General features: G+C 45.4%; 1 protein-coding gene across 1 annotated transcript in view; it reads right to left on the bottom strand.

The window, feature by feature from the left end:
* The window catches only part of LOC104165769 (plexin-A4), a gene marked incomplete at its 5' end in the record, with an annotated part of 154,549 nt that overhangs the window by 69,401 nt on the left and 60,702 nt on the right, over positions 1–24,446 (bottom strand). The window contains 5 exons of the mRNA XM_009705507.1: positions 485–602; positions 1,246–1,397; positions 6,957–7,147; positions 10,480–10,576; positions 18,379–18,579. Coding sequence (XP_009703809.1) covers positions 485–602; positions 1,246–1,397; positions 6,957–7,147; positions 10,480–10,576; positions 18,379–18,579 — 759 coding nt within the window. The remainder of the gene's footprint in view (positions 1–484; positions 603–1,245; positions 1,398–6,956; positions 7,148–10,479; positions 10,577–18,378; positions 18,580–24,446) is intronic.

The raw sequence follows: 24,446 nt of genomic DNA, 5'->3' as shown, positions 1-24,446 counted from the left end.
CTGCTGAAGACCTCAGAGTGGTAATGAGTAGTGACAGTCCTCAAGTTTCTGCTGTAGGACACTGATGCCTTCGACTGTAGGGCCTGGTAGTGTGAGCATCATACCCAGGAAAAGTAAGATACTAGGGAAGGTTTTTTTCCTTTTTTCCTTTTTTTTTTTTTCTTTTTCTTTTTTCTTTCCTGTATAGCATTTTTAACTATTAATGAGGATTTTCTGTACTAATTTGGACCATGGCCGTATGTAACTGTAACTGGGCTAATAATTTGAACTATTATTAGATTAGATCGTTAAAACATTAATTAGGCAAGCTATTTTTGCTCATAACAAGATTTGGAAAGAAAATGGAAGGAACAACTTGGTGCACTGAGAATGGCATTGAAGAGCTCAGAGGCTGAATATGGTCAAGGACAGTGAATAGATGCAGCAAAGCGGACCAGGGCCCAGGAACCTTCAGGGCCAAGAAGAACTTCTCGCAAGAGCTTACCATAAAGTAGTAAAGCTGCGAAGACCTGGCCATGAACTCTGGTTTGCACTCGGCCACGCAGATTTCCACAAATCCAGCGTGCTGACTTGGCTTGGCCTCCCCCATCTCACATACTATCCTGTGGAGAAAATATGAATAAGCAAGGTTTGAGGGATGATTTGGTGGTCTGAGTAAGATGGAATTGGACCATACAGCCCACGGTGCTGGGGAATGGACTGTAGACTTAACCCATCCTCATCTTTCCAATCCAGGATCCAAAGTGTGGACTAAGTTATCCTTTAAAGAGTGGTGACTTTTGGCTGTTGGCACTTGGTGGGACAAATGCTTAGGTGGTGTAAATCAACATAGCTTCACTTAAATACGCAAACGCTATGCTGAGGTCTGACCCCAGGGATCTGTCTGTCCTCCAGCCTTCCATGGTGGACAATTTTGCAGCTGTAAGGCTTAATGATCACTCCTGCATGTGATAAGCTGCTTATCGGGACTGCTGCCCACCCAAACTGGAACTGAAAACCCTTGTGGTGGCTGTTATGTGAAAAACAGAGGATAACTTCAGGGCATATGCTATGAGGATTATCTAAATACGCAATTCAAATACAGTAATAAACAGATTATTAGCTTCTGAGCTGTAAGTGAGGAATACTATCTTCCATTTCTTGCTTCCAAAGTTGGGTGCAATGGACTCCTTAGAAGACCCTACAGGTAGCAATGACTGTTATTCGGTGTGCTGTGGCCCACTGTCTGCCACACACCCAACTTACTGCTCTGCTGGGATGTACCCTTCCACCAGCGGTTTGCACTCCACTCCAGCCACTTTGACGTGAGATGCAATATCTCTGAACTCCAGCCCCAGATTCTCCCCACGGATGGTCACTTTGGTCCCTCCTTCGCGAGGGCCTGTCACTGGGTTGATCTGGAGAAACAAGTCAAGAAAAAGGAGAATAATCAAACCACCTATGTAAAGACATCAGCATCCTCTCAGGTGAAAGAAGAGGCAATATCAAGTCTCTTTGTGGCCACTATATACTCGTAATTAAGAATGTTGAAGAACTGAGGGAACAAGCCTACTCCAGATACATTACTTGGTCCAGCTCCCCTGCAAATACATATCACACATGCCCCAACTTCAGAGTATACAAAATTCTGTCCCAGTTCTCATTTACTCTCTTTTGACTACTTGCAAAATATCCAGAGATGAGTAGGAGATGTTTTCTAGGTAGGAGCAGGGGTTTCTGATAGTACAGCTGAGCTTTGCACTTTATAGACACAAGCCATGGAAAGGCAGGAGAGGGACCCGGTGGAAAGAAATGGAAGAAAGAACAAGAAAAGGACACAAATGGCTTTAGCCAGTCACTTTAAACCCTAAATTCCCAGCCCAAAGCGTGTGGAGTTTTTGATCTGTTCTGGAGGTAGGTATTGATCATGCATCACAAATTCATCTGAAAATGTCCACCTGAAAAAAGCAGCTGAGACACGACAGAAACGGGGTGTCAGATTAAGTATGGAGTAGGTGGACAACGACTGAGACAGCAGCAGCAGCTGGTGTGTGCCAACATATATTTCTGAAAGAGTTCCAGCTGCCCTCATGGGAGAGCTGGGGCCAGGGGAAGGGCAGGCGTGGGAGCACGGACAGCTTATTTGTGGGATAGGAGATGCCTGAGCCACAGCATGAGATGAGTAGCTATCCCAGCCATCCTGGTGACTGGTGCCATGATGTTTGTATCCCAGTCTGGACCTTCACCAGACCCTAGCAGGGGTAGGATTGCTGTGTCTTGCTCAGCAGCGGCTGTATTGGGCAGCAGAGCCAAAGCACCACCCAAACTCCAAAGCTCACCTCTCCCTCCCATTGCAGAGCCTCACCTTATACCCAGAGCTGCTTGTCTCTGTGCAATATTTTCGGCCCACACAAAGGGGCTGTGTACACGGGAAAGCATTCTGCATCACAGTCATCACCCTTGTTCAGAGCCAGATGGAAATTAGCATTGGAGTTGTCTCCTCAACATTGAATCAACACAGAAATCATGGGGCTGGCCCTTAATTATCTCAGTTCTGCCCTTCCAATTATTCACTGTGCCCAAATGCTTTGCCATACAACTGGCTAGTTGAAATGGGCTTCAAACGTTGCTTTCAAAGGGTATTCCCTGCTGCCCATTCAGGATGCCATGGCTGCCATCTGCCAGTGCTGGCAAGGCTCTCTCTGCATTGAGGAAGGGGGAATTCCCTGACCGAGGTCCATACCCACCGGTCGATGGCTCTGCCAACCGGGAATCCAAGGCTGGCAGTTAGACCCTGGCAGTCAGACTGGCAGGGAAAGTCAAGGCACTGGCATGAGCAGGGCAGCTCTTGACCACTTCCCAGTGCTGCGTCTGGCACCAAGGTTAGCTTAATTTCCACCCAGAGATCAACTTTTAGAAGGTCCATCTTTAATAAAAGGAGAGAGAGAGCCTGGCATCTTTAGGGGCTATTTTACTTTAAGATATTTAATTTTAGGTGCCGTGAACCACCTCTTGAATGAGTGTGTCTTTGCTCTGACTACCCAGGGAACCAACAAGGGTTAATAAATTAATAGCACAGATGATCACAGGCAAGTGTTTGGTCCTGTAGCATAGACACAACCTCTGCAGCACAAAATCCCTGCAGTGACCCAGTCTGAGGTCCAAAAACCAGACAAATACCACTTGAGCCAACAAAGTCAGAACCATGGTAGGCTTGTTCCTGCTCCAAAAGTCAACAAGATAATGAAGTCCTAAAAAGAAGATAGCACAACATTTATAAATCTGACAGGTGAAATGATTATTTAGGTTGGCTGGAGATTTGACCTTTGGATGGTCTGTGGTGATGAAATTGATAGACAAGTAGAAAATGGATAAAAAGAGAAAGAGAGAGAGTGATGTTTGTGGTTATTTTCCAGGAAATGAGGAAGGTGTCTTAAAAAATGAGAATGAAAATGAAATTTCTATTGCAGGAGAAACTAATACTGATTGTCTCAGTTGGGGACTCAACATGGAAAAGTTGAACTATTTTCCAAAAATGGCAATTCCAAAACATTTTTATTCTGAATCTTTAATAAATATCTATTCAAGCAAAGTTTTCTGTTTGAAATACTTATTTTGCTAATGTCAGTTAATCCTCTCCTGATAAAACACTACATGAATGATGCTGGAAGGCTAGAATATATCACCATACCAAATGCAATCTAATATGTACTCAAAATGAAAAAAGAAAGATAAACTAAAATTCCCATATTTCATTTTATTTCCTGATGTATTAGACACACTTTGTAAGAGAACTGCGTTCTCCATGGAATGTTTTGGTTCTATTTCGTGATATTAAACTTGACATCAAATGTTTTTCACTTGTTCTAGTAAGGTAGGTGTCTAGTAAGCTAGGTCTGTGGTTAATTAGGGCTCACCTACACTTGAAAGAGCTTGCTAGCATGGGCAGTACATCTCACAGCAGCCTGAAAGAGGATTTTTTTCTCATATGACTAATATCATTACCTGGAATAAAAAAAGATGTAGTACTGACAAGGAACATCTTGCTGGAAAAGTCCTTCTCTTTAGAACTAGAGGTGAGTTTGAGACAGAAGTTTCATGGCAGAAGTCACAAAAAAATCCATGGAAACATTATCATCCTCCTTCATTCTCTGTCTAAAGCATGAGATTTTTAAAAAGTCTTGCTATGACTCAAAAAGCATCAACGGGAAACTTCCCAGAGTGAAGCCAGCACAGCACCTCTGGACCCCTCCCTGTGCGATTTTTAATTTGTAAAGGCCAGCTTCAAAATCCACTTATTTCTTTAAAACCTGGGATTCTCCCAGGAGCACGTGGGAGATTTTTTAACCCCAACTTGTTGCACTCCCATAGATGCGTACAAGAAAGTGTTACCACACTGTCTTCACAGTGAGAGAGAAGGAGCCTGTTTCTATCACAGGTGCAAAAATGTGGAACGAGACCTGTCACTTTTGGAGAGGAAAATACAGACAGGGAAACAAAAGCTGCCAGGAAGCCTCAGCTCTCTCTTGAAGACCCAGAGCTGCGACACCGCATCACAATTTACACCCTCCGCTCATATCAGCCTAATGCTGCAGCTTGTCACTCTTAAAAGGAGGTTTTGTGGCTCAGCGAGCCTGTAAGTCTTTTAATTTCACTGAGTGACAATGTAAATGCAAGAGGTAGTAAATAAGTACAGGTTATGGGAAGCTCAGTGGTGGGTATGTGTGTGCGGTTGTGCAAGTGTGAGTACATGTGTTGTTTCTCCTCCTTGGACGGCACAGATACTGCCCTGGCTCCTCGCCAGAGTATGCATACTCTTACCAACCGCTCCTGACCTACCATTAGCTGCAATATATATCCAGTCACTTGAGATTACTTCCATACTAATGGCTCAAGAAAAAGACTTTCCAAGAGCTACTTATGCTTGCACCAGACAGCTGGAATATTTCATGAGTGAATATTGCAATGATCTGTTCGAGCTTTGGGAGCTGTTGGAGGAAAAGCCAGCAGAATTAGAAGCATGTCCCCTATGGAGCTGTAGGGTGGAGAATTAGTGCTTTGCACTTCATAAAGAGACTGTAGATGCAGAGTTGGGGTCAAAACATGGCAGAGAAATGTGGATGGACCTTCAGAACATCATACTACTGCATGGTCAGGTCCTTGTGTTTTAGACTTCTGTTTTAGTTGGGCATCTGTCAGCTTCCCAATACCAAATTTTATGAATCTGTGTGAAATTTCTGAATCTTTCTCAAGGTTTGAGAATCTGAAAATATTCAAAAAAGGTTTCTTACAGCTTTCGATAATTTTCAAGGCCTCAAAGCTGAACTTTTGGAGGTAGCTGCTCATTCCAGCTGTCTGGGTTTGGTTTCACAACTTCAGGTGGTTCGAGTGGGCTCAAAATTACCAGTCCCAGATAAAAGCAAGTGTGGTGGAAATCTCCACCTTGGAAACATCAGAATAAGCCTGGCACTCCAGCAGTCCAATTGAGTAAGTGCTTTGGGGACTGATGAATGTCAGGAAGATTGATCGAAACACAGTAAAAGGGGTTCCTTTCAGTGGCATCTAGGAAAAACAGATTCTACCCAGCCTTTGCTTTCACAAAACTTTCAGGCATGGACATTAGTTTAGGGCTTGTCCATAACATTCACACTTTTTGATTCTTAACCAGATATAGTTGGAAAAGCCTTTCTAGGAAAACAACTCACCTAATTATTCATATTAAACCACAACGGTTGAGGCTGGATTTTCCTTCTTTGCATTTCCCCTTATCTTCTTTGTCTGATTTTCTTCCTTACTTTTCTCATTTGCAAAATAAGGCCCTAGCCGCTCTGAAAGGGGACTCGTGTTAACAAAGGCATGGTGATTGAGAAAAGGTTAAGCCAGAAGGCAGTTGGTAAGGGTGGAGATCTCATTTTCAAGGCTCAGATCTGTCCTGCTGTCTGTCCTGTGACCGTGAAAATGGTGCTCATCATTATGGCAAAGGCATCCTGAGACAGCAGACAAAAATCCCTTTAGACTGCAGACCTGATTTGCCTCCTTTGCCTTCTCTCCCTTCCTCTGCTCCCTCTCTCTATGGTCTTTCTATTCTCTTATCTCCCCTTTGTACCTTCCCTCCAGCTCTTCCTTTGGCCCAGTCAACACAATCAATAGGAAAGCTTCTAAAGAACACCGTTATCCTGTAGGTCCTTCTCCCCAGCCTTGCCCCCATTCTCTCTTTATCTCTTAATAGGACAGTTCCAAACTTCATTTAGTCCAGGTTTGATCCTACCTCCTCCTTGAGTCTTCAAAGGGGGAAAGCTGACAGCTGTATAGGGCTTTGTTTGCTCTAAGGGGACTTCTTTCACCATGCAAAGTCAGCCAGGCAAACAAAAGAGTGGTACTCTGCTAGAGTCAGTGGAGTCTTGTTTTTTTCTGGACATTGACTTTGTCCATGTCAAACTGCCAGGAAGCATGCACTACAACCTGACCCTTTTCTTGACCTCCTGTCAGCAAAGCTCAATCCACTCTGGGATCACTCAACATCTCCTTCTCAGCCAGGCTGGCCAGAGAGGCTGTTTAAAGAGACAGCCTGGGTCCTTTGATTACCCTCACAATATCCATTTGAGATACTCCAGAGCATCTTGTCTCACTTTCAGCTGTTCCTTTAGAAGGCCAAGGTCTCCTAAATGCTTCATGTCACATCTACCAGCCCTGTGTGGGCAGGTCAGATGCTATGGGGTTCCTCAGATTGCACCAGCAGACCGTGTTTGTGCAACTGATTCACGTCCTAATTGACTATGGTGGGAATTCTGGCACCCTACATTGTAGACATCTGAAGTTGTGTGCCTACCTTTGAAGACCACTATGACCTCCCATCCCCAAGGTTGCCTGGGGCTTTGCCTGAGGCAGCAGAGCTCAGACTCGACCTTCCCCTCAGCAATCCAAAGACAAATCAGGGAAATAAACCAAGGAAAGGTTCATGCAGATCCATGACTTACATCTGTGATCTTGGGGTTGGTGCATTTGCCCTTGGTGCTGGATAACTCCAGCCATTGGCTGTCCTGGGCTGGGCAATGATGCTTCAGTGTGCATTGGTTCTGTCCCTCGCACCAGCCACACTCGAAGTCCGGGTCGGCTTTCAGGCACAGTCCGCAGCTGTCCCGCATGGCCCCGCACTTGTACAGGTGAACTGCAGGGACAGGAAAACAGAGAGGACCTGAGAGATGCAGACAGCATGGGAGAGTGGTGGGATGTCAGAGGGAAGAATGAGGAGCGAGAGAGGGGAAGATGTTCTGGGCTGCTTGTCCTAAAGGCAGGATGAGACCTCTCCAAGGGGGTAAATAATGGGGGAATAAATGTTTACATCCTTCTTGAAATAAACTGCACTTGTCAGGTTCATCCCTGTGCGAGATAATTTTGGAGGCTGAGAGCAGAAGGAAGGATGATGATCTCAATAGGGTGATGGGCTGCAAGCAGGAGGTTGTGGGGGGAAAATGTCCTTGGTCAAGGACTTGGCCTCAGTCCCTTCCTTTTTCAGAGAATGTCTGAATGTCATACAGTGCCACCTATAACCAGTCTCAGCCTCAGCTCTTCATCCTAAAATTACTTTCTAGATTTGGTCTACCCACAACTTAAACTTGGGGCTTTGCCTGGTGTGAAACTACTCAGAACTGGGTGCTAAGGTAATGTCACTCAGGTTTCCCCCTTAACAGAAATCCTAAGAGATAATAGTAAATCCACAATGGTTCACTACGAGGCTGAATCCAGAGATTCACAATCAGCCTTTCCCCCTTCTGCTCCAGAAATTCATTCTGCTTTACACTTTGAAGTACTAAGTTGATCCTCCTCTAATACAGACAGCAACAATTAATGCTTAGCTCCATCTTGGGCTGCTAAGTGATTAGAAGCAGTCAAAGATTTTTCCAAATAAAGCCTAAAAACCTTGCAGTCCTCCTATGAAATAAGATTGTGTTATTTATCCTTATTTTACAGATGTGTAAACTGAGGCCTGGTTTGCACTGGGGGCTGATCTCAAAAGCCTCCTCTCTGAAGATGAAAATGGTGGAATCAAGGCTTTCAGATTGGCTTTTTTTCTGTATTTATGGACATGTTGGTGGATTTCTTTATAACACGGGGGATTTTCCCATTGTGCTTCTGTTTTGCTGTGTCAGTAGGTAACTAAAGTCTTGTTTGCGGTTATTACTATACACAATCCCAAAGCTCAAAGGCTTTGGATATGTGTGCTGAAAAGCTCTGGCTGTCTTTTCATACCTGCACCCCAGAAGTCAACAAGTAATGACTAATGCAAGGAAAAGCTCAGAAACTTTTTATTTCTCCAAGTTAGATGCAAGAAAAGTTTGCAAAACAGTTGTCAATCACAGTGTGCTACCGGCCTCCTGTGATACAGCCCTTTCCTTAGTTTTCTGTTAGATTTCCTCAAATTCGCTGAGTTGCTCTTCTTTCAATGCTATCAGTGAATATCTCTGCAGGCACTTCAGTAGGTTTGGTTTAGTTTAGCCTTTAAGCCCACCAGCCCAGCCCATGTGATGCTGGCTATGAAAGTAGTGGCATCTTCATTGCCTGAAGGCAACTGCACTTAGAAAGGCACTGGGTCTAATCCTGCCTCTGCCTCTCCCTCTCAGTTTTCCAAAGAAGGTCTGCTTATTTGCAGCACTATGCAAAGCCTTACCAGGGTTTTGTGTTTGCTTGTAGCCACTACATTCATGCTACTAAATAAAGCTGTGTCCGCGAGAGCATGTAGTATGCCTCCATGTGGTATATCCGTGTGCAAATGCCTAAGCTCTCCTCCTGACTCAAAACATGATGGTATCATCCAAACTACTCATTTGGGATAGCCACCAGCCAGTGCCACTTCCCATATTTTTCCTAGTCTTTACTTATGACCTTTTGGGTTTGAATAACCCAAGAACTTGTAATGGACCGTGCTAAAGACTAAGCACCACAGATGTTTCTTGAGTTCATCCCCTGGTCCGGTTTACCTTACCAGCACAGACATGCCTGAAGACACAATCATCATGCTTATGAGATCGATTTTATTCCTATATCATCTAAGAGAGTTCAGTACTGCCCAAAAAAGGGTTCACGCTCTTGGTGTGGACCTTGTTGCATCAGGAACACTTAAGTTATAATGGTAGCAGAAAACTAAGCAGGACTAGGGCAAGTGCCCAACCTCTGACCTCCAACCCAAACTGTTAAACGTTGGCACAATCCATGGCACTGTTTGGGACCATGAAAATTAGCACTATCCTGGCAATGCCTTGGCACAGCTTGGAGAGCAGGAGAGAGGGTAGACAGCTTCAGCGTGGAGAGAGGTTGTCAGTGTGAACACGGGTTGTGCCACACTGCTGGATGCCAGGGCTAGACAAGAGTCTCCAGCCTGTTGTGTTTACTGAGTGGATTTAACCTTCAAGAGCCACAGTTTTGGGGAGGGCAGTGCAGGACATTTTGCATTCAGATGGTTATTCAAACCTACTGGTTATTCAAGTCAGCAGAGAAAGACTTCGTAGAGGTGGGTGTAGGGGGACAAGGACAGGAAGGGGTCATGCTGTGTGGAGAAGAGTTGCCTTCTGTATTGCTCTCCAGCTTCAATGTGGTGTTGGTGGAAAGATTACTCACCACCCCTCAGCATGAGGGTTGGTGTGAAATGGTGTGAGAGGAGCATGGGAGTACCTGATGGGAAGAGATGGAGTGGGAGAAGATATGGAAAGTGTCCAAGAAAAGAGAAGGTAAAGCGAGGGAGTGAGAAACTTCTGAGAGGTGGTGATGTGACAAGGAGAGAGTCTGCAGGTCTGAGCTGTAACTGCAGAGCAGCCAAGAGGAGAGGTTGCCTGAGGGAAAGACCTCAGGGTGGCTGAGAGTAATGAACAAGAAGGAAGAAGATGTGAATGGACTGTCCATCTCCAGCAAAAAATGCTTGCCTCAGGGTTGTGGTTGGACGTGTAATATCCCTCTGTGAGGGGTACATCAATCCTGTGCCATCAGTAGGAGTTAAACAGGCTCTGGGCAGGAGGTGTTTTTTTGTCCTTTGCTATTATCATTTTATTTTGTTCAGACTTCTCCCATGGCGAGCTGCAGCCTTTCTCCATTCCCTCTCCCTTCCCCTGTTCATTACCACATTGCCTCTGAGCAGAGAGCATCTGATCTCCTGGCATGTTAACTTGAAGAGCATCAGTGCAGGAGAAATAAAGAGGGGGAGAAAGCTGGAGAAGGAGGGGCATAAAAACAAGACACAAAAATGTGGGGACAAGTAGGAGCTAAAGATGATGAAGGAAGAGGGAAAGCAACACAAGTGGGAGGGAGAGCTGTATTTCTCAGGTGCAAAGAGAGAAGGGGGGGGGACACACAAAGCACACACAAAAAAATCAGTAATTTGCAGAGTGCAGAGAACAAGTATGTACCAGACAGCACAGGGAGATGGTGGCGGCTTTGTTAAGTGTAGGGAGCGATGTGGCCCGTTGCTAAGGTTACCGCTTCCAAGGACAAGTTGAAATAACTCTTTACCTTTGTTCTGTGCTGGGTTGTCAATGTTGAAATTCCCGTTCCACACGACCGTCAGCTCCACCGGCAGGCTGTTAATCTCCATCCCTTCGTACGAATACTAGAAGTGGGAGAGGAAAAAACAAAAAAAACCCCAAACCCAGACTTACATCGTGCTCAGAGGTTGGGAGGGGATGGGACGAGGCAAGAGGTGGTGCCGAAAGTTGTGAACAAGAGAAATGGAGCTGTCAGCTACCTCCCTCATTACCATTACCTGCCAGAAAGCCAAAGGATGCTTTCAAAGTTATGCTTCTCAATAGAGAAAATCGTGCCCCTCTCAATAGCATACTTAGCCATTAGATGAATATTCCGTGATTTAAGCGTATTCGCATATGATGGAATTATATATATGATTATCTTGGAAATCTACATTCTAGGTGTTAAGCACAACTCTGAAGAATATTTTATCAACTCTTGGGAACACCTCTAAGGTGTACATTATGCATTATGGGTCTACCATCCAAATATACCTCTGCTGTGTACTCCATAGAAGCTGAGCATATATGTAAGGTTGTCTGCACTACTGGTATTTTGAAGAACTCTTGGAAGCTGAGTGAGGTCTCAGAAAGCAGGGAACAAGCATATCATAGAAATACCTTAAAAAAGGGGAAAATGGAGGTTCTGTGTAATTATAGACCTGTCAGCCTAACTTGGCTTCCCAGAAAGAAAGTACATCAAATTATTAAACAATCAATTTATAAGCACCTGCAAGATGATAAGGTGATAAAAATCAGCCAGCATAGATTTGTCAAGAACAAATTGTGTCAACCCAATCTCATTTCCTTTTTTGACAGGCTTAATGGCTTTGTGGATAAAGGGGAGGCAGCAGATGTGATTTATCTTGATTTCAGCAGAGTATTTGCTAGTGTCCTACAGGAGATTCCCATAAACAAACTAGGGAAATATGATCTAAAAGAAGCTACCATAAGGTATATGCAAAATCTGCTAAAAAAAAAAAAGTCATCAAATAATTCAATGTCAGGCTGGGAGGGTGTTTCAAATGAAGTATTGTCCTGAATCTAGCATTATTCAGTATTTTCACTACTGACTTGGATGACAGACTATAGATTTCACGAACGACACTTTTCTGGGAGAGGGCGCAAGAACATCCAAAAGCAGGGTTAAGAATTCAAAACAAACTCGACAAATTGTAGAACCAGGCCAAAATCAACAAAGTGAAATTCAATACAGACAAGTACCAAGTATTCTTCAGTGGGAGAAATCAATGCAAACAAATATGAAATTGGAGTGACTGGCCAGTGCTGCAGGAAAGGGTCTGGGGACTACTGAAGATCATAAACAGATTGTGAATCAACAATGCCATATTGCTGCCAAAAAAACAAGTAAATCTCATTTGAGGATGTACTAGATAGAGTTTGTTACATACGTAAACCCCAGGAGGCAATTATTTTTCCCTACTCAGAACGAGAAAGGCTTCAGCTGGAGTAGGGGGTATCCATTTTCCAGCAAATATGTATTTAAAAAGCCATAGAAATCTTCTGAGAGCGTTGGATAGACTTAAACAAACACTTGTCAGGCACAGTCAAGGTACACAGACCTGGCCTTAACAAAGGAAATGGAAGCTGATCTCTGGAGGCCTTCTCCACTCAGAGAGTTCTCCGACACATGGTGCTTAGTGTAATTTTTCAGCCAGATTTTGGTTTATCCTAAGCCAGTTCACACAGGGTTCACCCAGTTGCCTGTCAGATCCCACTGCCCACCTCCATCAACAGCTTCCATCCAACACCAAAAGGCAAAAAGCCTCGTAATTGGGAGAGGAGGTGGTTATTTAAAGGACAGAATCGGAACAAGGCAAGAGGGGGAGAGACATTTCATGTCTGCTACTATTGCTGACCACAACACACGTAAGGATTTACCCTCCTGAGATCAGGAATGTCCCACTGCACTGGGATCTATAGCAGGACAAACTCCCGCTTTTAAAGAAAAATATGTTTTCCCTGCTACAAGGTTAAATATAATTCAGTAAGCTGTCTGGTTTGGTTGGGTATGTCCTAGAGACCACTAAAGAATATCCCGTCACTTAAAATCTCAGCTTGGTTTTCCAGAGATGCCAAAGCTCTGAGCCTTTAGAGGTAGGTTTTTCTGTATCTGTTAATTGCCATCTAATTGCAGAGTAAATTGTATATGGTGATTTCTGTCCATTATGGCAGAGTGAGTGCTAGTTGCACGGTAATTTCTCTTTGGACAAACTAAACACAATTAGCCACTAATCTGCAAGACCCTGTGATTACAATCTAGTTGTAGGGTATTTATGGGTATAAGCTTTGCAGTTACCATGGAAGTAAAGAGCAGCCGCAGGTTAGCAGAGTGCTTTGCAATAGGGATGTACCCGCCAGTCTGATTCAGTATTAGCATTTTTATGACACTTTTCGGTGTCACTGCCAGCAAGATGCAAGATGATGCGGAGCCGCTTGGACTCACAACACTGGTTTTTCACAGCTTTCTGGAGCTAGGAGCAAGGATGAAGAGACAGGAGTGGGAAGGAAAGCGCCTGAAAAGTAGAGAATAATTAATCTTCTGCCACTCAGGAGCTTTGCAAATGCATGTTTTGCACAGTACCTTGCAAATGCTGACTGGGAATAGGAAAGAGCATATATACAGAACCACTGGTCAGCCTTAAGTCAGAAGTTGAGAGTGTAGGTGCCTGAGAAAGTGCTACTTTCTGCTTCATCAGAGCCTTGTGTGTGTGTTGGGGTTTAGCTGTTAGCAGGGCCTGGGCAGGGCTGCCAAGGGACAGGCAGCTGGAGTCCCCCAGAGCCTTTCCTCCCACTGAGGATCTGAGCTCCAGCAGCAGGAGCCCAGCTGGGATTTTAGATCGTATCTGTCTGCGGCACCAGGGGCAAACACATATTAGACTTGTTAACTCAGCAGACTTGATCCAGAGCTGGAAACGGATGCGAGGGAATAAACAACGGGTTCCCCATGGAAGAGCTCCAAGGATGAAGGCAGCTGGGGGCTGGAATGAGGATGCTCACGCTGCCATGCCTGGCCTACTCAGACAGCTCGAGGGCTGCACGGCAGCAAAACAGAGCAATTTGTAAAGTAACAGTGAGTAAATGCTTCGTCCTCTTCAGACCACAGGAGCTGCTAACTCATTGTGACCCCTGTTCAAAGCCCACTGAACTCAATAGCAGCCTTTGAAAAGGATTCTCTCAGCTGTAACAATAAGATGGAAATATGTTTCAGAGAAGAAAAAAGGGATGGTGTATTGATCTCCAGGACAGCAAAGCTTCTGGGATGCTCCTGCTAAGAGCGTTCATACCATTAGGTCTTGTGTGTATATGTTGCCTTGCACAAGTTTCTCCAGCATAGGCAAAACTGCCCCAAAAATATAAAACTGACTCCTAAGTCTGCCAAACCTGGCTTCCTACTATGCAAATCAAATCAAAGCAGAAAATTATGGGCAATTCAGAGGCTCAAACTGAGAAAGAGAGGCTGCCCTTCCAGAAAGGCAGACTGGCTCTCATCAGGAAATGCCAAAAAGCTGCTAGAAGGAGCTGCAGTAATCCACAGGAACAACACAGCATGTTTTGAACTCCCAAGTACCAGTTCTTTGTGTCTTAAATTCTTCACTAGTATCAGATACTCCTGCAACACAGGCTGAGCCCGTCACATCACTTGGCCTGTTTGCTATGTGGTTAGCCATTTAACATATTGCATGCAAGTTACTGTAAACACATTGACCGTTTGTCTCATGGAAGTTCACCATCCTCGGACTGAGAGGATGGCTGCAAAATTACAGCTATCAATTCTACAACAGCCATGCAAACATTAGCTGCCTTCATGGAGAGATACTTAGCATTTCAGAAATCTGCAAATTCCTGGCTTTTTTGGGCATCCTGTTGCTACAGGCACCCTGCATTAGAGGAACTTCAGCTTCACAGACCCCTGAACCATGCGGTTTGTGCAAATCCATGGCCATGCCTGACCGCTGGCTGCATCCTGCTGGGATACTGTATCACCAGGTAAAGCCCTTTGGTAGTTTGGCTTGGGCACACTTAGGACACAAGCACGTCCCATAGCAGGGAAACACCTGCGGACAAACAGCATTTTAGCAGTCTTTCAATATTACTCTGTTTTCCTTGACTCCACTTCTGTGATCGGAACTCGGTCATGGGGATTCATTCCTGTACCTAGCTCTGCCACTAACCCCTTGCATGATCCTGTGCAAATCATATAATCCCTCTTTGTTTCAATTTTCCAGCCATAAACTATAGGCAGAAAAATTCTTGCCCACAGTCATCCCGTCTCCTTAGAATCTTTGCTTCCCAGAGCTGGGATTGAATTTGCGTGGACAACTCCTCATTTTTTCCCAGCTCTGTTTTTCAGCTGATTGCTTTTTTCAGCATTCCCTCCACTGTGTGAGCCACAACACAGAGTCAAATGCCGCTGAGATCTTTTGCTCAAGTGCAATGATGTGACAAATATAACATATTTGCTTTTCCTATCCCTAAGTTACACAACACTTTCAGCTGTACCACCTCGAGTCTCACAACACACAGACCTGTGAAGGACTTGAGGCAAATTATCGGCAGGGATTTTGCTGCTAGAAATCAGTGTGTGCTACCTGTGTGTGCCAAGGCCAGGCAATGGGCAGGCTCACACCAAGCAAGAATGTGGGCTTAGTCATTGAAGCAGGTTGTGGCAATGATCATGCCATGGTCAGGTGGGTCATCTCTCACCCATGCTCCTGTTCCTCACGCTGAAGACTGCTAATATTGGGCTGATTGCAAGTGCTGGGGCTCCCACGGTTTCCCACTGGGGAGATTGCTCTCTGCCCTAATAGATCTAGCAATTTCAGCTTTTATGTTTTTACTTACTTATTTATATGCCTCCTTAGCTCTCCTCCTTTTCATTTCCTCCCATCACTCTGTGTCCAGACTGTCGGCAGAGCTATCATAAGTGCAATAAGGAACGGCAGGCAGGGTCTCTCTGAGTGATAATTGCGTGCCTTGGGTGGTGTGATAGAGGACAAAGCCCAGAGCTGAGAGTCTCAAACCACGTGACAAGAGCAATAATTGTCCCAAAGCATGCTGCCTGCAGTGACTTATTGCTGTTATCAAATGAAATATCTCCAGGAAAGACATGGGGGGAGACAGAGCTGGCTACTGACCGGACCGAGCACCTAGGCACCATCAGTGCCAGATATGACATTACTGACACACTGTCAGACCGGCTGGTCCGACCTAGGTGTCCTTACAGCAACCTTTAACTGAAGTTGGAGCCACTTAGAAAAGCACATGCTTAAGGTGGTTTTGATGCCTGGTGTAAATCCTGGTGAGGGACCAGGCAGTGGAGAGTAAGAGTTCAGGTTTTTTTCTGATCTTATCCTGTGTGAAAGCAGGAAAAATCCTGCATTTTGCAGAAGTTATTCTGCAAGAGATGAATTTGAGCTTGTCAGTGCCTAGTGTACGATAGGAGGGGGTAGATCTTGAGGTTTATTAAGGAAAACGAGCCAAGAATGATTGCTTAGTCTAGCATGCTCTACCAACAGAAAGATCTGCTGGCAGGATAGCATCCCTTTAGGGACACACCATCACAACACATCCTCCCACCCTCCTTTGGACCTTCTCCAAGCCTGCAATGCAGGTGCTACGTTCAGTGTCTCATCCAGTAACTCTGCTGAGTAAAAAGCTCTATCGAAGGGGTCTGATTCAATTTGCAAACAAGCTCATGTGGATGTTTCTAAAGCCAGGTGACCCTCTGAGCAGCGGCTCATTGTATTGCAGTGACTCCAGACTGAACGCTAATTCTGGCAGGGAAGGAAATAATCATGATGGAGACATATCTACAGCACTCCTTCACTATTGTCTGTGTCCTCTGCCACATGCTCAAATGGAGCCAGGGCTTCTCTGTTGCCTTTTTGTATCTGTGTGAATGTTTCTTTCTTTTGTCTGTCTCCCCCTTCCACATCTCTTTCTCTCAGTGTCTGGCAAATTCAGAGCAACAATGAAATAACATTACTCAGGGAAAAAAAAAAAAAAAAAACAAAAAAACCCCAACTCCAATCAGAGAGTTAAAGTGCCTTCAAAAGAAAAAGGAAGGAAAGAGAAGGAAAGAGAGAGGGAGGGGAGGGGAGAGGGAGAGGGAGAGGGAGAGACGAGGCAGAAAACAGGGTAGAGAAGAGTTGAGTTTATTCCAAAATAAACCTCTGTCCCTGGAGAAGACAGAGGTCCACCTGAGCCACCACCAAAGATGGGATAGACGTCCTACAGACACCACACAGCAGCAAGGCTGTGGAGTCCCTTGGCATTAGCCTGAGACTCAGTCTTGACACCCTGCGCAGCTCAGGAGTAGCCTTGAGTTTTCTGGCTTACAAAAACAAACGTTAAAATCGACATGGTGCTGTTGCAGCGCTCAGGCATCCCAGGAGCAAATGCATCTGCGGATTCATCGAAGCCCACTTCTCCGATCCTAAGCACTAGCAACTTCTTGGAACATCAGGTAGTATGAGAATAGTAACCATTACCTCTCAAAAACAGGCTCATTTACTGGATACCACAAACTTGGATGCTGAGAGAGACTCTCCAGGGCTACTGAGGCAGTCAATCCCCTGCTCAGCCCAACTATGCTTAAAATCATCCTGAGGTAATTAATGCTAATGCCTATGTGTGCCAGAGAATTCACGACTCTAAGGGGTGGCTGCTGTCTTCCTTGCTAAGACTCTTTGGACAGATATGTAGGCTCTGCCCAGGTCCATATAATACCCCTTTAGCCACAGGCTTTCACCATTGTAAAAGAACATACTTTTTTTCAAAAGTGTAATGCCTTCTTAACTTCAAGCCATCCATTTCTGTGAAACCTCAAACCTGGATGCTCGCAGACCACTAACCGGTAATGAAAATCAAGGGGAGGGAGGAGGGACAAAGAAACAAATACAAGAGTGTCACTAGGAAGTTGTCTTTTTGCAACAGATTGCAAAATGTGTGAACTGTCTATAATCTTCAGCATGCTGCTTAATACAGCAGAATATGTTGTGACGGATTTTAACAAGCACTGCCCAGCTGAGTGGCAGAGCTGCAGTGAAGTGGCTAAAGCCTGTAATTAGCTCTTTGACTAATAAATCATCTCGTAGTAGCAGCAATGAGAATGACTCATATGCATGCCTTAGAGACATGAATCTCATGGAGAAACCTCTGGAGAAGCAGAGACCACCATTGCACATATGCACAGCTCCTGGCAGATGCTAGTTTGCCCCCAAAAGTGGCATTGCTGTGGTGACACCATTGTTGTGACTCACACAGGCTCCCTGGGAGGGGGGTTACTGGTCCTGCACTGCAGATGGGGAAGCAGAGGTAGGTAGAGGCAAAGAGGCCAACCAAAGGTCACGTGGTGAGTCAGTGGCTGGAGGAGGGTTTGACTCAAGCCTTCAGCATCTCATTCTTCTTTTGACCCATTGGCATCTGTCAGACTGTTTATAAGGGTTTTTATATGTCCCATCACCAAAACACCATGTAATAACCTTAACTCGCAGTGTTGACATGAACACTTGTCGCTTTGGAAACCCTTTTGAATGCCCACAAGGATGGGGCACTGTGAGGATATGGGCAAGTTAAGCTGATAATAATGCTTATGGGTCATGGTTACGGTGCTCCAGCACGGCCAAATCCTGGGATCCAAGGGCAGAAGCAACTACTGTGTGGTGACGCCAGCCAGCCTAAAGAGCAAAAAGGGCAGTTTGGAAGCTACCAACCAGCCTTTCCTTGGCTGTGGCTGGAATCGGGTAGGCAATAAGGTAAAAAGGGCTGCAACACAACCCCAGATCCCATTGGGACAGTGCTGTAGGCACTTCTGGTCCTCGTTGGCCCCTACATCTCTCCCGAGCACGCAGGGCTTGCTCACCGAAGTGTTCTGGCACTGCACGCTGGAACTGTTGAACCTCAAGGCGGGCACACGTTGCTCATTGCCCTGGATGTTCAAGATGCACTCGTAGCCTCGCTGGCCCGACTGTGGCTGGGGCAGGTTCTTGGCCTTCAGTGTGATCGGTTTGATCACCTCTACCGGCACCAGGATCTTCTCTGCCTGCAGCAGCTGGGGACAGTCCTAGGGAGAGAGAAGACAATGCACCAAGTCAGCACACGGGCTTCCCAGCCCCAGGTGGATTCCTCTGATGCTTCTCAACCTTCTCACTTCACGCTTCGCTTCAACCGATTACAAAGCCTTTGCATGTCCCTGGACCTCAGTCTATTACAAGGGTGTTGAACATTACCAGGAAGGCTCAGATAAACAGGTGAGGAAGGATTTCTTTTAGAGACAATCCTTTCCTATCTGCCTTGTTCACACTACAGACTTTCAAGTTTCAGGACCCAAGGAAGCTACCTCTAGTGCTTTTTAATACATGCTCCGTTAATCAGGTACTGGGAAAGCAATCATGTCCCCTCCAGGGACTTAGCCCCTTTGCAAGGCCATGACATGAGAAGTGAATAAAACAAAAATCTGAGCGTAATTCCTCGACTCCCCAACAACTAACGCACCATTGTACAAAAGGCACAGCTCCAGCAAGACATGTTCTGAGCTACAGAGTCTGGGTTGTTAAAAAGAGAGTTTGTTCTGGCTTAGAAGGGGACAGAATATTTATTACAGATGGATCCAGCTCTGAAGAAACAACTGTTACACAATGTGTGGAAATCCCTTGGAAAGGCTTGCCACCATTTCACAAAAGGAGCAATGCTAAGTGGATATTGCCAATCCAGTGCCTCTTGGTGGGTTCCTCACACAGATAGAGGTCTGGGTACCCAAAGTTGCAATGCTGAATGTGTTTAGAGTCTCATTAATTTGCACAGCTTTAGTCGGAGAAGCAATGAACTGCTTCTTCATAGTACAATCAAACAACTGCAAGCCGTCAAATTCCTGAGTTCTAGGAAGTTATCATCTCTTTAGAAAATTACCACAGCGTTTGCCTAGCTAATCCAAGGCAGTTTGAAATAAAATGGGATCCCTTAAAAAAACACTGCAACAGGCTACAAAACATAAGCATGCCACACGCACAGACCACACTGTCTTGATCATTTGTGAGTGCCTGGCTGTCCCCTCTTTTCACAGAATCACAGAATCGGTTTGGTTGGAAGACACCTCCGGGATCATCGAGTCCAACCTTTGCCCTAACACCACGTCAACCAGACCATGGCACTAAGTGCCACATCCAGTCTTTTCTTAAACACCTCCAGGGATGGCGACTTCACCACCGCCCTGGGCAGCCCATCCCAATGCCTAATGACCCTTTCTGGGAAGAAATACCTCCTCTTTTCTAGCCTGAACTTCCCCTGGCCCAGTTTCAGACTATGCCCTCTTGTCCTGTTACTGGTTGCCTGGTAGAAGAGGCCGACCCCCACCTGGCTACCCCCTCCTGTCAGGTCATTGTAGAGAGCGATCAGGTCTGCCCTCAGCCTCCTCTTCTCCAGGCTAAACACCCCCAGCTCCCTCAGCCGCTCCCCATCAGACTTGTGCTCCAGACCCTTCCCCATCTTCGTTGCCCTTCTCTGGACATGCCCCAGCACCTCAAGATGCCAAGAGAAAGTCTGTCCCCTTTCTTTCTTCTCTGCACTGTATTTGGTGCACTGCCTGCCATGATGCAGCCACCCTCTCCAGTCCAGAGAGCAGCATCACTTCAGCCTCTCCTGCTCACCATTAAAGCCAGGTCCAGTTGGGGCAAGCAGAGACAGGAAACTCACATAAAGAGGTGCAAGCTTAATCTGTAGGTGCGGGCGAGGGAAGGCAGGAGGAGAATGACTGATCCAGGGCTGGAAAGTCAGGAAAAGAAATGAAAGGTTCAAAAGTGGAATTTATGGCTTGTGAGAGCCTGGGAGCTTGATAGAGCAGATGTTGGAAGCATCTTACTGAAGCAAATAGCTTAGGAAGATAAAGAAATGGATTAGACGTGTAACATCTGCAGTTACACTAACCGGGAATAGAATTACAAGAGCCATCAATCATCACACTGCGGGTGTGAGCCGATCCATGGCCAAGGGCAGGAAGAAAATCCAGTAACCACGCAGTGCGTCGGTGCAGTGAAGTCCAGAAGCCTTCCTCAGTCCCTGGAGAGTGTCTGTCTGTCCCAGTGGGGATGCCAGACTGAAGACTCCTTTGGGGCAACATGATTTCTCATCTGCACTTATAGGGTGATTTTAATGGTGTAAGCACTTGACAGCTGCTGATGGACTTCAATTGACCTTGCCCCAGCTAGCACCAGAACCAGGACAGCCAAGCACACAGTCAGTGGAGCTGGATGGAGGTCTGGTGGCTATATGTCTGGGCTAATCTGACACAAGGCCTAGCTTAGTATGTGCTACCAAGGTTTGAGACTTAATAGGCCATGACACTAACCTGGCTGGATGGTGTAAGGATTGGAGGTGGCAAGCCCACGTGGTACTGCACTGCAGTGATGAGCTTTACCACTGTGATTCTCTGCAGCCTTGGGAATCCTGGTGCTGAGCAGCATTTCAACAAGCAAACGTGTGTGAGGAGGCTCCAGGAAGCTGAGCATATGAGCGTTGAAAGTTGCCTTATGCCCCATCAAGCACAAGAGACAGTCAGTGTGGAAAGAGGCTGTATCTGACCCCCAGGAGTGCTTGAGTAGGTATACCCTGTTCCAACACTTCCTTCTATTGCTGTTGTCCTGTCCTGTGATGAAAGGTCCCCAGGGAACTACTAGTGCTGAAACACAATGGTTAAAGAGCCACAAGAAGTGTTTATCTTGACAAAATGGTAAGGCTTGAAAGCCTTTCCAACCTTGGGTTCAATGGTCCTACCCTATCAAGGCATAAGAGCGTTTAGGCTAGCTGCAGGGTTAAGTAGCTACTCAGCATGAGAAATTGAGGCATAATCTAACCCTGGGTGACTTAGACCCATAAAAACCCAGAGAGTGGGGGAAGGAGGTGGTCTGGAGTATGTAAAAACAAGACTGAGAGTTTCTAGTTCTGATCACACCAGCAAATACCATGTGTAAATACCATTTGGAACCATATGGCTCCAAGACCCTCTGACCCTTCCCCTTTACCTACCCGGTGTGTTCTGGGGACTCTGAATCAGCTCCCTCTCTTTCTCCTGACATAAGAAAAGACCCTGGCCACATCATCTCATTTTTTTTTCTCCCCAGCTATACGAGTTGAGAGAGATGCATTGGCAGAGTGAATCAGTGGGACAGGAGGATGGGAAAACCCTATCTGCTGCTGAGCAGCCATTTCCCAAGAGTGGGCATTTTCCTTGATGTCCGTCAAATAGAAAAACCTCTGAAGGGGGCTGGAGGATGGGGGTTGGAGATAGTCCACTATGTTACTTGCAGGCCAATCCCAGCTCTTCAGGTTGGTCTTTCTTGTCTAGCTTTATCCCGTCCCCCTCCACCACTGGCGCAGTAACCTTTCTGATAACACTTGTTTCAAGTTCATTAACAAGCAGTGATTGCAGCAGCCTCAAAACAGGATTCGTTTGCATATAAAAAGCTTTGCAGTGCTGTGAGGAAGTTCATTATAGATAATTGAAGAGGCAAGCGCCATAAAGAGGAAATCCTCCCAATGTGGCTTTATCTGATTGACCTAACGTTCTTTCTAATTGAAACAGGGGGGGTGGAAAAGGCAATTTCATTGGGTGATGTACTGCATAAAACCTCAGAGCTTGGACTAGGCTCTGGGTTTGAATTCAAACGTAGTACTCATTTTGCAGCCTGTGTCAAGCTTCGGGTGCCTGGTCAGGTTTGTATTTTTGAGGGTAATACATCAACCTGCTCAGAGCAGACCCTGCAGCAGGACTCAAGAAAAAGGGTCCTTAAAAAAGGGTTATCTTGGGCATTTTCCAGCAGTGGCAGTTTCTCTTCACCCTTTCCCTGCAACGGACATCACCTAGGTTGGAAAAGCATGGTTTTCACATGATGTAGGGGAAATAAAAACATCCACGGCCAACGACTGTACGAAGGAAGGGCACAATCCCATCCCTTTTGTATTTGCTATATAATAAATTAAGCCTTTCCCCTGACTCTAAGGGAAGCTGGTTCAGATTCCAGAGGAGCTAAAATCCAGTTTAATCTGTACCAGGGCAACACATTTGAAAGCGCGCTCTTGTTGATTCATTTTGTGTGTATAGTTCTATTCTGTTCCTTAAATGCTTTCAGATGAGTCAGTCTCTTTAAAATAATATCCTCCACCCTTGCCAATTACCCGTATCAGCAGCGACGCACACCTCAAATCACCAAATTTTGCCAGTTATCAAGTCAGAGAGCTTTTGCAGTGAAAACACTGCATGAAAAGGGCTGTACGCATCGGGTCGATGGTAGTTTAATTTTCTTTATTTATAACTCCTTGTAGAATGCCTGCAAACGTATATTGCTGTAGCTTGCAAAAATAATGAAGTCTCAGAAATATGAGAACCCTTTCTCTCCTTTTCTCTCACGTATGTGTTATGGCCCTCATCACAGCTATACCTGACTGAGTGCCCAGTGAGACCCATCATGACAATTCTGCTAAAGAGGGAGATGAAACCTCCCTGGGGCCATGTGGTCTTAGCCCTGAATGAATTAGTTTCATTCCTTTATGGTGCTTCGTACAGATATAGTTATGATTTCATGGAGATTTCACCATGCTGTTTTCCAGTATAAATAGGAGCCTGACCAGATGCTCTCAGTTGTCATCCTCTCCTAAGGATGAGGCATATAGGAATCTTTCACAGTCTTGTGATATTGCACAGGTTTTCTTCTAACCTTATTTCATACAGTTTCACTCTCTGTTACTGTTCATGGCCAGGATGATAAACCCAATTCTCATCAAAGTGTTTTCCATTTTCCAAAAGAAAACGGGTCTGATCTACTTTGAAGAGTAGGCATCCTACATGGGAACAGGTAAAACATCCGTGAAGGTTTAATACAATGACCCAGCCACCTATCAACAGTCTCCGCCTCATACTGGTGTCTCAGTTCACTTGTCTTCCCCTGTGCACTGCTTGTCGTCCAGAACATTCAGGTGAGGGAATCTTTCCTACTTTTCCTTCATACTGCTCCCTCATGATCCCTGGTAGCATTGACTGGATCTCCGCTTTCTACGGAAGGAAACTAGAGCTCATCTATTGCTGACTGCATTGTAGGCATCTTTGGCAAGGTAAACTCAACTCTTGGCAATGAATTTTCACTCTTCCTTTCCCAGAAGAGTAGGAGTCACCTCCATTCAGGACCAGACATAGCCACCATCACCAATTCCTCCACTACTCATCTCAAAGCATCCAGTTCCCCTTTTCTCTTGCCATCAAAATCCATTTCTTCATCCTCAACTTCAGTGTTTTTTTTAAGATTTTACTTTCAGTATCCCTCATTTGCAATCATCTTTGTGCCTTATCCAAGCCATCTTGCCTGGAAGGAACATGACCGCAAAGTGAATTTGAGTGGGGACTATAACTTACTCACTCAAACCCTTCGGGACCTCACAAGAAATTATACTTAGATTGTTATTTACTCACATATTATGTAAATACAATACAACTTTTGTTCATCTGCTCTGCTGAGCTGTAATATATCATTTTTCCTGTGTCCCCTATGGCTTTCCCACCCTCCCACTCTGTGCTATAATCAAGTCAAGAGGGTAAGATTTGAGAGGCAGGGATCAGGTCTTTACAAAGATATCCAGACCACAGCGTCTGGATGCTCTATAAACTAGATTAGATTAAAAACCAAAACAGAACAGAGAAAGAGAAAGAAAAGGAAGAGAAGGAAGGAGAAAAAGGAGAGGGAAAACAGATAAACAAAAGAAAAAAGATATTTTTTGTCATTGATTTTAGAGGAATCGGATTTCACCTGGATAAAAAGCAGGAAAACAGCAAGTTGGCAGATGAGAAGCAGCAGGGACTGCCTGGAATATGTTGCCTGAACTTCTCTCTCACACCTCAACACGGACACCCTAGGTCGGGGCTATGACACTACCTGAGCAAAATCA

Source organism: Cariama cristata, unplaced genomic scaffold (assembly GCF_000690535.1).
Source record: "Cariama cristata isolate BGI_N322 unplaced genomic scaffold, ASM69053v1 scaffold198, whole genome shotgun sequence".
Taxonomy (NCBI): Eukaryota; Metazoa; Chordata; class Aves; order Cariamiformes; family Cariamidae; genus Cariama; species Cariama cristata.
The sequence above is the reverse complement of the archived record's forward strand: the minus strand, read 5'-3'. Positions and strand labels throughout refer to the sequence as shown.